The sequence below is a fragment of the Oncorhynchus mykiss genome, chromosome 11, assembly GCF_057628025.1.
Source record: "Oncorhynchus mykiss isolate SJ-2025 chromosome 11, ASM5762802v1, whole genome shotgun sequence".
NCBI lineage: Eukaryota > Metazoa > Chordata > Actinopteri > Salmoniformes > Salmonidae > Oncorhynchus > Oncorhynchus mykiss.
Genome location: NC_143032.1, coordinates 47,450,092 through 47,466,124, shown reverse-complemented (window position 1 = coordinate 47,466,124; position 16,033 = coordinate 47,450,092). Strand labels below are relative to the sequence as shown.

Below are 16,033 nucleotides of genomic sequence, written 5' to 3'. Positions count from 1 at the left end.
GCGTCATCTGGGTTAGGGCTTAGCCGGGGTAGGCCATCATTGTAAATAACAAATTGTTCTTAACTGACTTGCCTAGTTAAATAAAGGTTAAATATTTGAAAAATATCAATTGCCTTGGATCATCTCAAACCCAATAGAAATAAATGAATGGATTAATGAAAGTGCTACTGCCGGCCGCACTTTCAGCCACATCAATGTGTTATGTTTATCTGAAGGTGGCACCCAACCAACTAGAAGCTTTTAATCCCTTGATCAGCAAATGTTAGAGGAAGCCAGGAGTGGACTCCCAAAGCAATCAATGGGAGAATCTCAATTACATACTCCTCGCGTCCTTTTCTCTCAACCCATTTGATGAGAAAGCCAGAGGTCCCTCCCCTCTGACATTCTCCTTCAATGGGTTTCCAGAAGGAGGCGAGGAGAGAGGATGCAATTGAGATTCTCCCAATGACTTTAATTAAGTGCCATGTAAAAACCGAACCAACGAGACCACAGCCTGAAGACAGGACCTGCAAACCGTAGACTGCAAATGGGACCGGACTCTATAAGACAGACATCCATGGAAAGTACTTAGTTTAACGTACACAGGCTTCAGTAAATGATGTTATGAGTCGCAGAGGCTTGGTGTGCACTTGCCTTGTCCAACTTGAAAATGTTCAGTTCCACTTTAACTGTAGAAGATAACTTGATGCAGTTAGGCTACTTTTGATCAAGTTGGACACATTGTCCCCATCTTAAGTTCTGTATATTGTTCCAGTCCATTTACCACAGTTCAAAGATACAGTTTATGCTTTTAGAGTGAGTGTTAAATCATTAAAAGAGTTAAACAAAGTTATGGAAGTAAATATAGAAGCATACAGAACCCTGTATGCAATAAGCAATGCGATCTCCTCCCACTTAACCATGGCTTGTAAAGAACCAACATCCTCTTGTAGGCTATATCAGGGCAAGATAGATGGGTGTAGCCACACCCTCCTTTAAAGGGGAACTTCACCACTTATGCTTTAATGTTGAAGTGTCAGACTATACATTACTCTACAGTGACTCACCTATTCCACATTTCCCACATATCAGGATCTCATTGTCAGACACCAGCACCATTTCAGAACAAACCGAGCATTTGGGTTCCTCCCCCGGAACTCCAGCTGCATGTTTTGGGAGAGAAGAATAGCATTAGGGTATATTCAATGATGAATGAAGAGCTGGAGTGGGATTCTCAGCTTTCTCATCGTTCAGCTACATGAAACCAACATGTAGACAAAACATGCAAGATATTAAATTAGAAGCAATCGGCAGGGAATTACTGACATAAATCAGCCTTTCAATGAAACGTGACAGTTGAAGAGTTTGAAGGACAGCTAAATCCTTTAGGGAAGTATCTAAATATACCATTAAGTGGCCTACTACATAGTACAAGTGTCGGCTAGCCAATGAAAAAGTGTTAAGGAATAAAGGCCTAAAACAGCTTCATGAGGTTCCACGGAGCTACAGCACAAAATGTAAATGATTTCCCGTTAGGATGTTGTGCAATGCTGTTCAAAGTGGATTACATTACTAATGGCTTTTAGAGCGAGCTTTTGATATGTTGAACCTGTATGGTGTAGATCCATATTATCAGCAGACATACAGGGGGGCAAAACAGTATTTAGTCAGCCACCAATTGTGCAAGTTCTCCCACTTAAAAAGATGAGAGAGGCCTGTCATTTTCATCATAGGTACGTACACTTCAACTATGACAGACAAAATGAGCAAAAAAAATCCAGAAAATCACATTGTAGGATTTTTAATGAATTTATTTGCAAAGTCTTCACAAGGTTTTCACACACTGTTGCTGGTATTTTGGCCCATTCCTCCATACAGATCTCCTCTAGAGCAGTGATGTTCTGGGGCTAACGACTGTTGACATCTAGTGGAAGCCATAGGAACTGCAAGCAGATTCCTAATAAAAAGGGTTTTACCATAGAAAACTAATGGGAAACAGATTGACCTAAAAAAAAATGTCCCTGGATGGATTGTGCTCGGGGTTTTGCCTGCCAAATCAGTTCGGTTATACTCACATACATTATTCAAACAGTTTTAGAAAGTTCAGAGTGTTTTCTATCCAAATCTACTAATAATATGCATATCCTAGCTTCTGGGCCTGAGTAGCAGGCAGTTTACTTTGGGCACGCTTTTCATCCGGACGTGAAAAAAAGATGAGAGAGGCCTGTAATTTTCATCATAGGTACACTTCAACTATGACAGACAAAATGCAAAAAAAAATTGTAGGATTTTTAATGAATTTATTTGCAAATTATGGTGGAAAATAAGTATTTGGTCACCTACAAACAAGCACAATTTCTGGCTCTCACAGACCTGTAACTTCTTCTTTAAGAGGCTCCTCTGTCCTCCACTTGTTACCTGTTTTAATAGCACCTGTTTGAAGTTGTTATCAGTATAAAAGACACCTGTCCACAACCTCAAACAGTCACACTCCAAACTCCACTATGGCCAAGACCAAAGAGCTGTCAAAGGGCACCAGAAACAAAATTGTAGACCTGCACCAGGCTGGGAAGACTGAATCTGCAATATTAGGAAATGGAGCAATTATTAGGAAATAGAAGACATACAAGACCACTGATAATCTCCCTCGATCTGGGGCTCCACGCAAGATCTCACCCTGTGGTGTCAAAATGATCACAAGAATGGTGAGCAAAAATCCCAGAACCACACGGGGGGACCTAGTGAATGACCTGCAGAGAGCAGAAAAAGTAACAAAGCCTACCATCAGTAACACACTACGCCGCCAGGGACTCAAATCCTGCAGTGCCAGACGTGTCCCCCTGCTTAAGCCAGTACATGTCCAGGCCCGTCTGAAGTTGGCTAGAGAGCATTTGGATGATCCAGAAGAAGATTGGGAGAATGTCATATGGTCAGATGAAACCAAAATATAACTTTTTGGTAAAAACTCAACTCGTCGTGTTTGGAGGACAAAGAATGCTGAGTTGCATACAAAGAACACCATACCTACTGTGAAGCATGGGGGTGGAAACATCATGCTTTGGGGCTGTTTTTCTGCAAAGGAACCAGGACGACTGATCCTGGAATGAATGGGGCCATGTATCGTGATATTTTGAGTGAAAACCTCCTTCCATCAGCAAGGGCATTGAAGATGAAATGTGGGTGTGTCTTTCAGCATGACAATGATCCCAAACACACCTCCCGGGCAATGAAGGAGTGGCTTCATAAGAAGCATTTCAAGGTCCTGGAGTGGCCTAGCCAGTCTCCAGATCTCAACCCCATAGAAAATCTTTGGAGGGAGTTGAAAGTCCGTGTTGCCCAGCAACAGCCCCAAAACGTCACTGCTCCAGAGGAGATCTGCATGGAGGAATGGGCCAAAATACCAGCAACAGTGTTTGAAAACCTTGTGAAGACTTACAGAAAACGTTTGACCTCTGTCATTGCCAACAAAGGGTATGTAACAAAGTATTGCGATAAACTTTTGTTATTGACCAAATACTTATTTTCCACCATCATTTGCAAATAAATTCATTAATTCTACAATGTGATTTTCTGGATTTTTTTTCTCTCATTTTGTCTGTCATAGTTGAAGTGTACCTACGACGAAAATTACAGGCCTCTCATCTTTTTAAGTGGGAGAACTTGCACAATTGGTGGCTGACTAAATACTTTTTTGCCCCACTGTACATTCATTGAAGATGTTGGGTGTAGTACATTTGACGTTTGACTAATTCACGTTTTTTATTGAACAATGTGACAACAACAATATTTTAGTCCCTCTTCACTCACCATGTTGGATGTCTTTCCAGAGAACCCAGAATTTTGAATTATCTTCAAAAGTGACAAAGCAACTCTGCTTGGAGGCACTCACCTTGATTGGAAAAGTGAAAACAGACAGTATGAGGCAGGAGGCAAGTTGTTTACAGCAACCTTATTACAGTTTTATTCTCATAGTGTATTACAATAGATTTTTCATAAAACAGGAATAACAGATGTGGTCCCAGAAAACTACAGAGAAACCATCACAGTTTGTGAATAGCGGTATTTGGGTAGTAAATCAAATTAATCTAAACCATTGTGTGGCAGTATACTACAGTATTTGACTGATAACAGGAATGTTTTCTATTGAGCACTTACTCTCTGGACCTTCCCTAGGTAGTATAGGCCATCAGACCATCGACACAGGACATACTGGCCCACGGTCAGGCTGCTCTCCAGGTCTGTGAAGCTCCGCTCCCTCTTCTGGGGTAGACGCTTGGCATCCAGCCCCTTCTTCGGCTCCACACTGCAGAAGTCATCTCTGTATGCTGACTCCAACATGCTGCAGCTGGGCTGTCCACACACTACAACACTTCCTAGGTGAATCAGGGTGTTACATCGTCATTGTGGTAGACACCATATGTCCTCCTGATCACAACGTTATGGAGGTTTAGTGGTGGTTGAACATTGTCCTGTAATTTTGGGGTTGTTGATCACATGTATGTATTATTACTGTGTCATACAAAGCCTACAAAAACATATTTACGACATATGCCCATGCTATCATGAATTCCAGCCCTTCAACATTGTTGTTTTAACACCCCTCCCCTGTTCTGAGGCTGATGTCTGATGACTCAATTTTCTCCTGCGTGTAGATCGCAGCACAGCCTACAGGTTTGACTCATCAGCTAACTACAACCAGCCTGCACATTTGAGTTGGACTTGTCAAAGCAGTCGCAGATTGCCGCACTTGCTCGAGCCAAACAATCGTGCACAGCATTAAAAAGTAACATGGCTTACAAACTTGTAGTAGTTAGTAGGCTATCAAACTATAGCAACTCTCGAATGTAACTTATATCAAACTGATAATAGACTGGTTGATTGGCTAAGTTAACGTACATCAATAAGATGATGAGCATATCGCCAGCTCAAGCTGTTTAAAGTATTTTCTTCTGCAAATCTGATCAGACACTTTTGCATCTCAACAGGATGTCTTCTAGAGTCACAAAACGTTGCTGGCTAGTCTAAAATGCTATCTATCAAATGTAGCTAACTATAGTAGCAATATTGAATATAACTAGCTTGGTAACTGATAAAGTAGCTGCTAGTGAAGTTAGCCTGCTAAACTGTGCTGCAACTGTCAATGCAATGAAACGTATCTGTTGCTTGGCCCTGGGTATAGTGTATCGCATATGCATTAGGAACATATATTTTAGCTTGCTAGCTAAATGTAATCTATAATGAATAACCGACATATGAGATTGAGCACGTTACATAAAATACTAGTTTGAGACATAAAAACTAGGAGATACAACAACAAAAACACATCAAATTTAACTCTAATGTATCCAGACTTCTTACCCCCTTGATAAACTTCCAACCCAGGTTCGATAAAACTCGAAATATTGTTGTTGCTGTTGAGTAACGTTCCATTAGCGAGGAGTTGTCTCTTCTTGCAAATATGTGTACAGGCGCTAAAGTTCAAACTCTGCTAGTCGCCATTTTTTACTTTTTCCCGCGAATCATTTAGGTTTTTGCCTTAGCTATGTGATTAACATAAACACATCATCACCATACAGGAAGTTCAATATTTCCTCACAAGATGCGGAGGAACAGCATTTGTTTTCTTCAAATGAGCCCCTTACGTTTTTCAAATCTCTACATGTATTTTTTTTCCTTTAATCACATATATTTTCACGCACTATTTGTTATTATCAATGATCTACCACTACTACTGATTACGCAACACTGTACTACCACTAGGCTTTACTACCCTATTCATCATCATCACCACCACCACCACCACCACCACCATCATCACCATAAGACTAATAATATATTTTTGTAAAGAATTATGATTTTGAAATGCCTGCAACATGTATTTAACATTACTGTTGCATGATTAAATGTATACCTTTTTTTGAACGTAATAAATAACACACAACATTAAACAAATAACATGTTTGGAGAAGTCATTTGAGAGGTTTTCAAATCAAATTCCTTGAGAATCCTAGGATTGCTATACTAGCACTGACGTAAGATTGCGGATTCTGCTCTGTTTATTTGAGCTTACTCTCAAGCAAATAAAAAAACATGAGATCTCTGTTTACTTCCACTGTGCTGCTGTCTGTTCATGATGATTTTTCTAATGCCTCTATGCTGAGAGGAAATGTCAGGGATCAACTGAAATGTCATTTAGCAGATGAGTTGAGGGGACAATTATTTGGCCAATTCTATGCTTTCTAAAAATCAGTTCTGCTATATAATTGCTGATATATATAACTTGTAAGTACTACTACACTCTTGTAAGACTTTTAAAAAGATCTTAAATGGTGAAGTTTTAAGCAATCTAAATGCAACTAATCGAGCACATTGTAATTAGCCTGTGGATATATATTTTTTTACCAACTTTTTGTATTTTTTTTCCTGGGAGGGGTTCAAATCAAAGACAGGAAATTATATTCAAGAAGTACATAGAAAAATAATCGAAAAACAGTACAAAAAAAACATGGAAAAAACACCAAAACACCAAGTTAATAAAATGAAAAGTTGATAATTGGCTTACAGTATCTGTCCCATCTCCCATCACCCCCCCCCCCCCCCTTCTTAGTAGGTACGACCCATTCCTATTCCTCCCCCCTACCTACCTACCTACCTACCTATCTACCTACCTACCTACCTACCTACCACGGGCTCATGTTGTGGACATATCTATGCATAAAACAAGGCGTCAATCACATGTTCTCAGTGATTATGATCAAGCAAAAAGAAAGTGACCTGGAAAGGAGACAGACATGTTCATGTTTAATCGGTGTAACAGACATACCACACAAGATGGTTGACGCAATGCTTACTTACCTTAATGATGCAGAGGGAAAGAGATGAGAACTAGAACTGTAATGACTCATGAGGAGATTTTGTTGTTTGTTTGTTTTTTGACATTCAGGAAATACGTATCTCAACTAACATTTCAGTTGAAAACCTCAGCCCTCTAAATAAACAAACAAACAATCTATGATGTCTGTTACACAGGTATTATAGAGAGTGCTTGAATGGCCAGAGAGATATGAGTGCCTTTTCCCACCCCGTCACCATTCAGATACAGCCTCATGCGCACCTTGAATCCGTACCTGGATGTGTAGAATGCTAGAGGAAGCAGAGAACACAAAAAAACGCGGATTCAAACTTGTGCCAGTGTTTCAGTGGACACAAATGTTAATATCAGAGGGAACTTGTCTGTCTGTGTAGTGTTTCAAAGGTGGTACATAAAAAACTATTTTGTTCAAATTAAGCACTCTCTAATGAAGGCCTATTTTATTCCATGTGCATAGAAGACTGTCCCTGTGAATTGACTGTCTTACACCACTGGTTTTTCTGTTTTAGGTGAAATTGAAAGAATACTGTACCAGGAGAGTACAGGTTAGGCCTATTCCAATGGCCAGAGATGGCCTCCTTCATTTTGTAGCTAAGGTCAGACAGCCTTCAGATGAAATTACCGTCATAGGAGACCTCCTGGTGGGCACAGAGGCTTTCTATCAGGGAGCTGATGACAAGATCTTTCCTGGCCAGTCTGTGCTGCTGCTCTGTCACCTACAGGGCAACAACCAATTCAATTCAACTTTATTAATCCCCACAGGGGCAATTAAGAAGTGCATGCGTCAACTATCTTCCCAAATTACAGAAAGGTAGGCTAATACAATCAAGAAAGTAACTTTTCTGATGCTCCTAATTTGCAGTGGTGGAATTGTAGCCTTAGTATTGCTGCACACACCCACTATTCTTGAAGAAAATGAGAATAATAAAATGCTGGTCTGGCTGAACATTGAGGGGGAAGGGAGAGCATCAAATGTCACATCTTGGTTGGAAAAATGGACGGTTGACAAGAATGAATTTCGCCTTCCTGAAAAATATCCATTTATATCCCGCTTCCGCAAACGTTCCTCTCCTACTCTTATAGTAGAGAGCCTCTTCTCATGCTCATAGAATAACCCCTATCCCCCCTCCCCACACAATGAAACAGATTTCATCTTCTTAAGAAGGCATAGTTAGGTTACAAATATCAACATTCTCCACAATAAAGTAGGCTGATACAAACAACAGACATCACGCAGAAAACTGTTGATGTCTGTTGTCAGATACATCTATTTGGTCCCCTCTATAATTTGTTCTCGCCGAGCTTTCTGAAATGGTATTGTTGTCGCAGGTCTTGACATTGCAGTGTAGCTGAATCACCCCCATTATCCTGGTCAGATAACACATAACTAAATATTATGTTTAGGACCTTTCAATTTCAGCTGACTGTCTGAGATATGTTTGTTTTGAAAATATACAATCACTGCTTCGTTTTGTTTACTGTTCAATAACGTTTTGTTTTTGGATTTGAGAGAAATTAGAACAGTGATTCAAGATGACATTTTAAAATATAAAATGACATCGCACTTTTCTGTTAATTAAGCTGACATTTCAACAGCCAGTGAAAAAAGCAGAGAGACCCTGGTAAAATCTGTTTCATTTTGTGTGTGTGTGTGTGTGGGGGGGGGGGGGTTAGGGGTCATTCTATGCACTGTTACATGAGAAGAGGCTCTCTACTTTAAGAGTAGGAGAGGAACGTTTGCAGAAGCGGGATATAAATGGATATTTTTCAGGAAAGTGAAATACATTCTTGTCAACAGTCCATTTTTCCAACCAAGATGTGACATTTGATGCTCTCCCTTCCCCCTCAATGTTCAGCCAGACCAGCGAGTGTATAGAGCAATTGTAAGGCTACAATTCCACCACTGCAAATTAGGAGCATCAGAAAAGTTACTTACTGTAATTTGGGAGGATAGTTCACGCATGCACTTCTAAGGCCCAGAGCAGTCAAAAAATATATTTCCTGTGTTTTATATATATTTCCACACTATGAGGTTGGAAAAATACTGTGCAAATTATGATAGTGCCTTTAGTGTAAGAGCTGTTTGAAAAGACTGTTTTGGTGGGATAGAGTTTTGGCCTGCCTGGTGACATCAGGTGGTAAATTAGTTAGTGAAACGTGTGGTGGAGTAGGTGTACCCAAGTGCAGACTCAGACTCAGAGACAGGGGCAAGGTTTTTATTGAAAAGCAGTAGGAGCAGGGTAAGCAGGTCCGGAGGGGAATCCAAGAAAGCAGTAGAGCCAGGGGGGGGGGGGGGGGGGCAGGACTGACGAGATGAGGGACTGGAGACAGCGACCAGAGTCAGAGCGGGCGGAACTGTAGCGGAGAGAAAAGGAGCGTCAGGCTAGGGAAAACTAGGCTCAACAGGATACCAAGATCTATGCAGGAACAGGCTTGAACCGCAGACTGACTGAGCAGAGGCTATGATCTGGCAGCGTGGAAGTGGCAGGGCTGAGTATTTGTAGAGTTCTTGAATATGGAACAGGTTGCAGCTGGTGGGGATCTGCTCTGCCTCCAGCACACCTGTCTCCACTCACACAGAGAGAGAGGGAGGGAGGGAGAGATCAATGGGGGAGTGGCAGCAGGTTATGGAGACACAGGATGAGAAGTAGAGGGCGTGGCAGGAGAAGATGTAACAAATAGACCAGTAAGAAAGAGGGTTCCAAACCTCTGTCAATAACAGCTAGTTTTCAGTTTTCCCCTCCCCCTCAGACCACTCCGAGACAGTCCTAGCAAAAAGTATTTATTGAGAAATTGCTCTTTGCTAAGAACCATTTTTTGTTTATTTTTGACCATTTTAATTGACAACAATCACAGTAAGGTACTTAATTGTTTTCCAGAAATTATTTGATATTGAGATTTTTTTTAAATGGTTGCATTGGACCTTTAAGAAGTATAATTCAACTTTTTTTTTAAAGTTCACGGCATGCCCTGGAATGAAACAGCATGAGGTCATATAACTGGTCCAACGACTCACAATATAATGTACCTTTATTTCTAATTGGTGAATCATGTTCTGGCTGCTCTGGTTCTCCCTCTCCAAAGCCTCCACTCTCAGCTGGGTCTTTTCCACCTACCTCCCTGTTGAGGACAGAGATGATGTTCTCCGATATCTGGACCCTCTGCTGCAGTGTGTCTATCTGCAGCCTTATGTCCATGAGGATGGTCACCTGGTCATCATTTCACAGACTGTTCAGCTGCTGAGCTATCCCATCTGTCCCTTCCATCCGCCTCCAGCTCCCCCTGACAGCCCCATGTCCTAGTGGATTTTCAAGTCAGACAAAGCCTCTCTGAGCTGGGGCAGCGGCTCAACCATAGCTGCTGCACCAGGCAAGGAGAACTGGGCTACCTGTGGGGCGAACTGCAGGTCACTGCTGTTGGTGGTGGTGGCACGCAGCAGGAGCTGAAGGTGGCTGACGTGGCTGCTGGTCTCATGGCCTCTCACCTTCTCTACGGTCCCCTAAGATACATGGGATTGAAAGACAAAAACGTCAATAACTGTACAGCAAAAGCTTTATAATATGCCACACGTTCTTTGTATTTGATGCCCCATTTCTTCTAATTCAATCATTTTACTGTAATGCAATATTGGAATTATTAGATTGGCTTAAATGGGCAACGAATTTCAGAGAAAACACAGAGTCTTGCATTTTGGAACTTGGAAGAGGATTTTTCTGTAGAATCAAGACAATTTTGACAATTAACACATCATGCAACAACAACAAAAAGTGTTACACAAAAACGAACAGTAGCTATACAACAAATAACATCATTGGATTTGATAGACACTACATTAACAAGTAATCGAACAATTTCACAACAACTACCTTGTGTAAAGGAATGAATAAGAATATGTACATATTGGATGAGCGATGGCTGTGCGGCATAGGCAAGATGCAGTAAATGGTATAGAGTACAGTATATACATATGAGATGAGTAATGTAGGGTATGTAAACATTATATAAAGTGGCATTGTTTCCAGTGACTAGTGATACATTTATTACATTCAATTTTCCAAATATTAAAGTGGCTAGAGGTTTGAGTCAGCAGCCACTCAATGTTAGTTATGGCTGTTTAACAGTCTGATGGCCTTGAGATAGAACCTGTTTTTCAGACTCTCGGGCCCAGCTTTGATGCACCTGTACTGACCTCGCATTCTGGATGATAGCGGGGTGAACAGGCAGTGGCTCGGGTGGTTGTTGTCCTTGATGATCTTTTTGGCCTTCCTGTGACATCGGGTGGTGTAGGTGTCCTGGAGGACAGGTAGTTTGCCCCCGGTGATGCGTTGTGCGGACCACACTTCCCTCTGGAGAGCCTTACGGTTGTGGGCGGAGCAGTTGCCATACCAGGCAGTGATACAGCCTGACAGGATCCTCTCGATTGTGCATCTGTAAAAGTTTGTGAGTGTTTTCGGTGACAAGCCAAATTTCTTCAACCTCATGAGGTTGAAGAGGCGCTGTTGCACCTTCATCACCACGCTGTCTGTGTGGGTGGACCATTTCAGTTTGTCTATGATGTGTACGCCGAAGAACTTAAAACATTCCATCTTCTCTACTACTGTCCCGTCGATGTGGATAGGGGGGTGCTCCCTCTGCTGTTTCCTGAAGTCCACAATCATCTCCTTTGTTTTGTTGACGTTGAGTGTGAGGTTATTTTCCTGACACCACACTCCGAGGGCCCTCACCTCCTCCTTGTAGGCCGTCTCGTCGTTGTTGGTAATCAAGCCTACCACTGTAGTGCCGTCTGCAAACTTGATGATTGAGTTGGAGGCGTGCATGACCACACAGTCATGGGTGAACAGGGAGTACAGGACAGGGCTGAGAACGCACCCTTGTGGGGCCCCAGTATTGATGATCAGTTGGGTGGAGATGTTGTTTCCTACCTTCACCACCTGGGGGAGGCCTGTCAGAAAGTCCAGGACCCAATTACACAGGGCGGGGTCGAGATACAGGGTCTCGAGCTTAATGACGAGTTTGGAGGGTACTATGGTGTTAAATGCTGAGCTGTAATCAATGAACAGCATTCTCAAATAGGTATTCCTCTTGTCCAGATGTGTTACGGCAGTGTGAAGTGTGATGGCGATTGCATCATCTGTGGACCTATTGGGGAAGTAAGCAAATTGGAGTGGGTCTAGGGTGTCAGGTAGGGTGGAGGTAATATGATCTTGACTAGTCTCTCAAAGCATTTCATGATGACGAAAGTGAGTGCTACGGGGGCGAGAGTTGTTTAGCTCAGTTATCTTAGCGTTCTTGGGAACAGGAACAATGGTGGCCCTCTTGAAGCATTTGGGAATAGCAGACTGGGATAGGGATTGATTGAATATGTCCGTAAACTCACCAGACAGCTGGTCTGTGCATGCTTTGAGGATGCGGCTAGGGATGCTGTCTGGGCCGGCAGCCTTGCGAGGGTTAACGCATTTAAATGTTTTACTCATGTTGGCTGCGGTGAAGGAGAGCCCGCAGGTTTTGGTAGAGGGCCGTGTCAGTGCACTGTATTGTCCTCAAAGCGAGCAAAGAAGTTGTTTAGTTTGACTGGGAGCAAGACATCAGTGTCCGCGATGGGACTGGTTTTCTTTTTATAATCCGTGATTGTCTGTAGACCCTGCCACATACGTCTCGTGTCTGGGCCATTGAATTGCGATTCTACTTTGTCTCTATACTGACGCTTAGCTTGTTTAATTGCCTTGTGAAGGGAATAGCTACACTGTTTGTATTCGGTCATGTTTTCGGTCACCTTGCCATGATTAAAAGCAGTGGTTCGCGCTTTCAGTTTTGCGCGAATGCTGCCATCAATCCACGGTTTCTGGTTCGGGAAGGTTTTAATAGTCACCGTGGGTACAGCATCACCTATGTACTTGCTAATAAACTTGCTCACCGAATCAGAGTATACATCAATGTTGTTGTCTGAGGCTATCCGGAACATAAACCAGTCCACGTGATCGAAGCAATCTTGAAGCGTGGAATCCGATTGGTCGGACCAGCGTTGAACAGACCTGAGCACGGGCATTTCCTGTTTTAGTTTCTGTCTATGGGCTGGGAGCAACAAAATGGAGTCATGGTCAGATTTGATGAAAGGAGGGCGGGGGAGGGCTTTGTATGCGTCGCGGAAGTTAGAGTAGCAATGATCCAGAATGCTGCCAGCGCTGGTCGCGCATTCGATATGCTGATAAAATTTAGGGAGCCTTGTTTTCAGATTAGCTTTGTTAAAATCCTCAGCTACAATAAATGCAGCCTCAGGATATGTGGTTTCCAGTTTACATAGAGTCCGATGAAGTTCTTTCAGGGCCTTCGAGGTGTCTGCTTGGGGGGGTGGGGGGGGGGGGGGATATACACGGCTGTGATTATAATCGAAGAGAATTCTCTTGGTAGATAATGCGGTCGGCATTTGATCGTAAGAAATTCTAGGTCAGGTGAACAAAAGGACTTGAGTTCCTGTAAGTTGTTATGATCACACCACGACTCGTTAATAGTAAGGCATACACACCCGCCCTTCTTCTTACCAGAAAGATGTTTGTTTCTGTCGGCGCGATGCGTGAAAAAAACAGGTGGCTATACCGACTCTGATAACCTATCCCGAGTGAGCCATATTTCTGTGAAACAGGATGTTACAATCTCTGATGTCTCTCTGGAAGGAAACCCTTGCTCGAATTTCATCTACCTTGTTGTCAAGAGACTGGACAACTTAAGGAGTACAGTATTACTATTTTAGTGTAGTCAGTAGTCTACACACAGAATGCTTTTGCAATTGCTTCTTACAATACATTTGATACATTTCTTCCCGAATCATGATGCCCTTCCCCCTAATGGTTAACCTAACCTTTCTCGAGTCTAAAGTTCTGTGGCTTTCTGCTCCCTTTCGCTGTGGTCCAAAGCTCTCGGCAGCCCACTGCCCTTCCCAGATCAGTGGTGAAAGGGAATATGGGGCAGCAGTAAACATTGGAGACACTACTGCTTGAGCTGCGCTGTGGGGACCCAACCAATGTCACACTGACCTCGTCCCCAACAAGGTTTTCCACTAGAGACCAATTCTAACTTATTTTGTACAATTCCCAGCGACTGTAGCCCCTGCAGTATAAAAACCACAGGAAACCATACATTGGCTATTTATTTCCAGGAGTAAAAACACTTCATATCAGGGCTGAACATTTGAGAATCTCAGCAAGATTGTCAGTGGCAGGATTTGCAACTTAGACGAGATGGTTAGTTTGACAGCTACTGAGTGCACGGCTGGAAGTTAATTATTTGGGCCTGTCTTACCTGTAGCTCTGAGGGGCACATAGAGCGGCAGCATGTGGGGAACACTGACATGTTGTTTGGACAGGCCTTCTCCAGGTGACAGGCCAAGGCCTTTTACAGCACCATGTGACCACAGCCAATGTTGCAGGGGATCAGGGCACACTCACACTGCTCCTGGTGCTCCTGAAAGAGGATTCAAGACAATTCAGAAATCACAATAAACTAACCCAAGCTCAGCACAACATTTCAGGGAATCAATCCACTTGGAGGATAAACATCTTGATAGCAGCGCAAAGTCAATATCAACCATCAGGGGCAATTGTCCTCATTAGTTCTAAAATGTATTCATTATTTTCGTACCACTTTAAAATATTTTGTTCTTAAATTGTCTGAAGGTTTTCTTCAACAGGACTTTTGTTTTAGTGAAAAATTGGGGGCTGACCCTGATCTAATTACAGTGGGTAGGTATTACAATGGTCACATGGTGATAAAAATCATTTTTTTGTTGTATCATTCAAATGTGTAAAACAGTGTCAATACCTCAAAGTCCTTGAGAATACTCCTCCAGGAGCACCCTTGGTTGGCACAATACATTTTCAACTCCAAGATCTCCTCATTGATGGAAGCATCACTGAATAACTGCAGTAACACATAGGAGAATTAAGATCAACTTTCAGTACTTCAATTACTAATTCAGTCCTTAATTCAGTCCCACCATGTTACATTTTCCTCAGAGGGAAAATGTGTTTTATTTGATTTCTACATATCACACCGGTGCAATCTTCAGTGCTAAACTGGTTTAAATGACAACGTTCTCTGGCTGTCATTGTTGTTAGTTGATATACCTTGAAGTGGAACTTTTAAGCTCTGCTGTGTCTCTACCGCTCAAAAGAAACAAACACACAAAGCCATTTTATCTCTTTAATCCTCATAATAACAATGAATCATTCAATACAACAGTAGCTTCTTAAAACTGACAACCAATAATGAACCCACTGTGTAAGTAACAGTCAGAGACAGTCAAGCCTTTGCTTTGTGAGCATACAAGGGAAGATGAACGTAAATATAAAGTAAAACATTTGAGTTACTGTTTAACAAGCTTAGTTTCCATTCCACTCTGATGCTCAGAGTATTCGCTGTGGCCAATTAACCCAATTTAATCAAGACATAGGAGTCATCTCTCCTGAAAATAGACTTTTCCAACTGATATTGATATGAATATATTCAAGGCCTATTATTTTAGCACAACAAACCAAAATCCTAATTAAACAAGTCAGACGGTTATGGGGTGTCTCTTCTGCCTAGAATGTTTGGAGGAGCTGATGTTGAACCCCATTCTGATGCTGAACCCCATTCTGATGCTGAACCTGTCACACCCTGATCTGTTTCCCCTGTCTTGTGATTGTCTCCACCCCATCCAGGTGTCGCTTATTATCCCTGGTGTATATATCCCTGTTTCCTGTCTCTCTGTGCCAGTTCGTCTTGTATGTTTCTCAAGTCAACCAGCGGTTTTCCTGTACTCCTGCTTCTATTCTCGTTTGCTAGTCCTCCCGGTTTTTGACTCTTGCCTGTTTTCTGGACTCCATACCCACCTACCTGAACATTCTGCCTGCCCTGACCTTGAGCCTGCCTGCCACTCTGTACCTCCTGGACTCTGAACTGATTTTGACCTTTTGCCTGTCCACGACCATTATCTTGCCTACCCCTTTTGGATTGTTCAATAAATATCAAGACTCAAACCATTTGCCTCCCGTGTCTGAATCTGGGTCTCGCCTTGTGCCCTTATAGAACCACATGCTGACCAACATGGTCTCATTAGAATAAGTTGAAATACTGCTTTTTTTACCAATCTAGTTGTCACGTATGCTGATGTATTAGTTATATGTTACCTACTGACATAGCATATCA

General features: G+C 42.3%; 1 protein-coding gene and 1 pseudogene across 3 annotated transcripts in view; both read right to left on the bottom strand.

Annotated features, from left to right (window-relative positions):
- LOC110535736 (PHD finger protein 19) overlaps positions 1-5,735 on the bottom strand; it is a 37,042-nt gene extending 31,307 nt beyond the window's left edge. The window contains exons 1-4 of one of the 3 annotated variants that reach the window (XM_021620951.3): positions 5,338-5,735; positions 4,135-4,352; positions 3,787-3,868; positions 1,047-1,142 (exon numbers count right to left, since the gene is read on the bottom strand). In XM_021620951.3, coding sequence (XP_021476626.3) covers positions 1,047-1,142; positions 3,787-3,868; positions 4,135-4,317 — 361 coding nt within the window. In that variant the 5' untranslated portion in view covers positions 4,318-4,352; positions 5,338-5,735. The remainder of the gene's footprint in view (positions 1-1,046; positions 1,143-3,786; positions 3,869-4,134; positions 4,353-5,337) is intronic. The other 2 variants (XM_036935524.2, XM_021620952.3) reach the window with 2 other exon arrangements.
- A 1,265-nt stretch (positions 5,736-7,000) lies between these two features.
- LOC110535029 (TNF receptor-associated factor 2-like) lies at positions 7,001-15,479 on the bottom strand (annotated as a pseudogene).
- Positions 15,480-16,033: the final 554 nt, after the last annotated feature.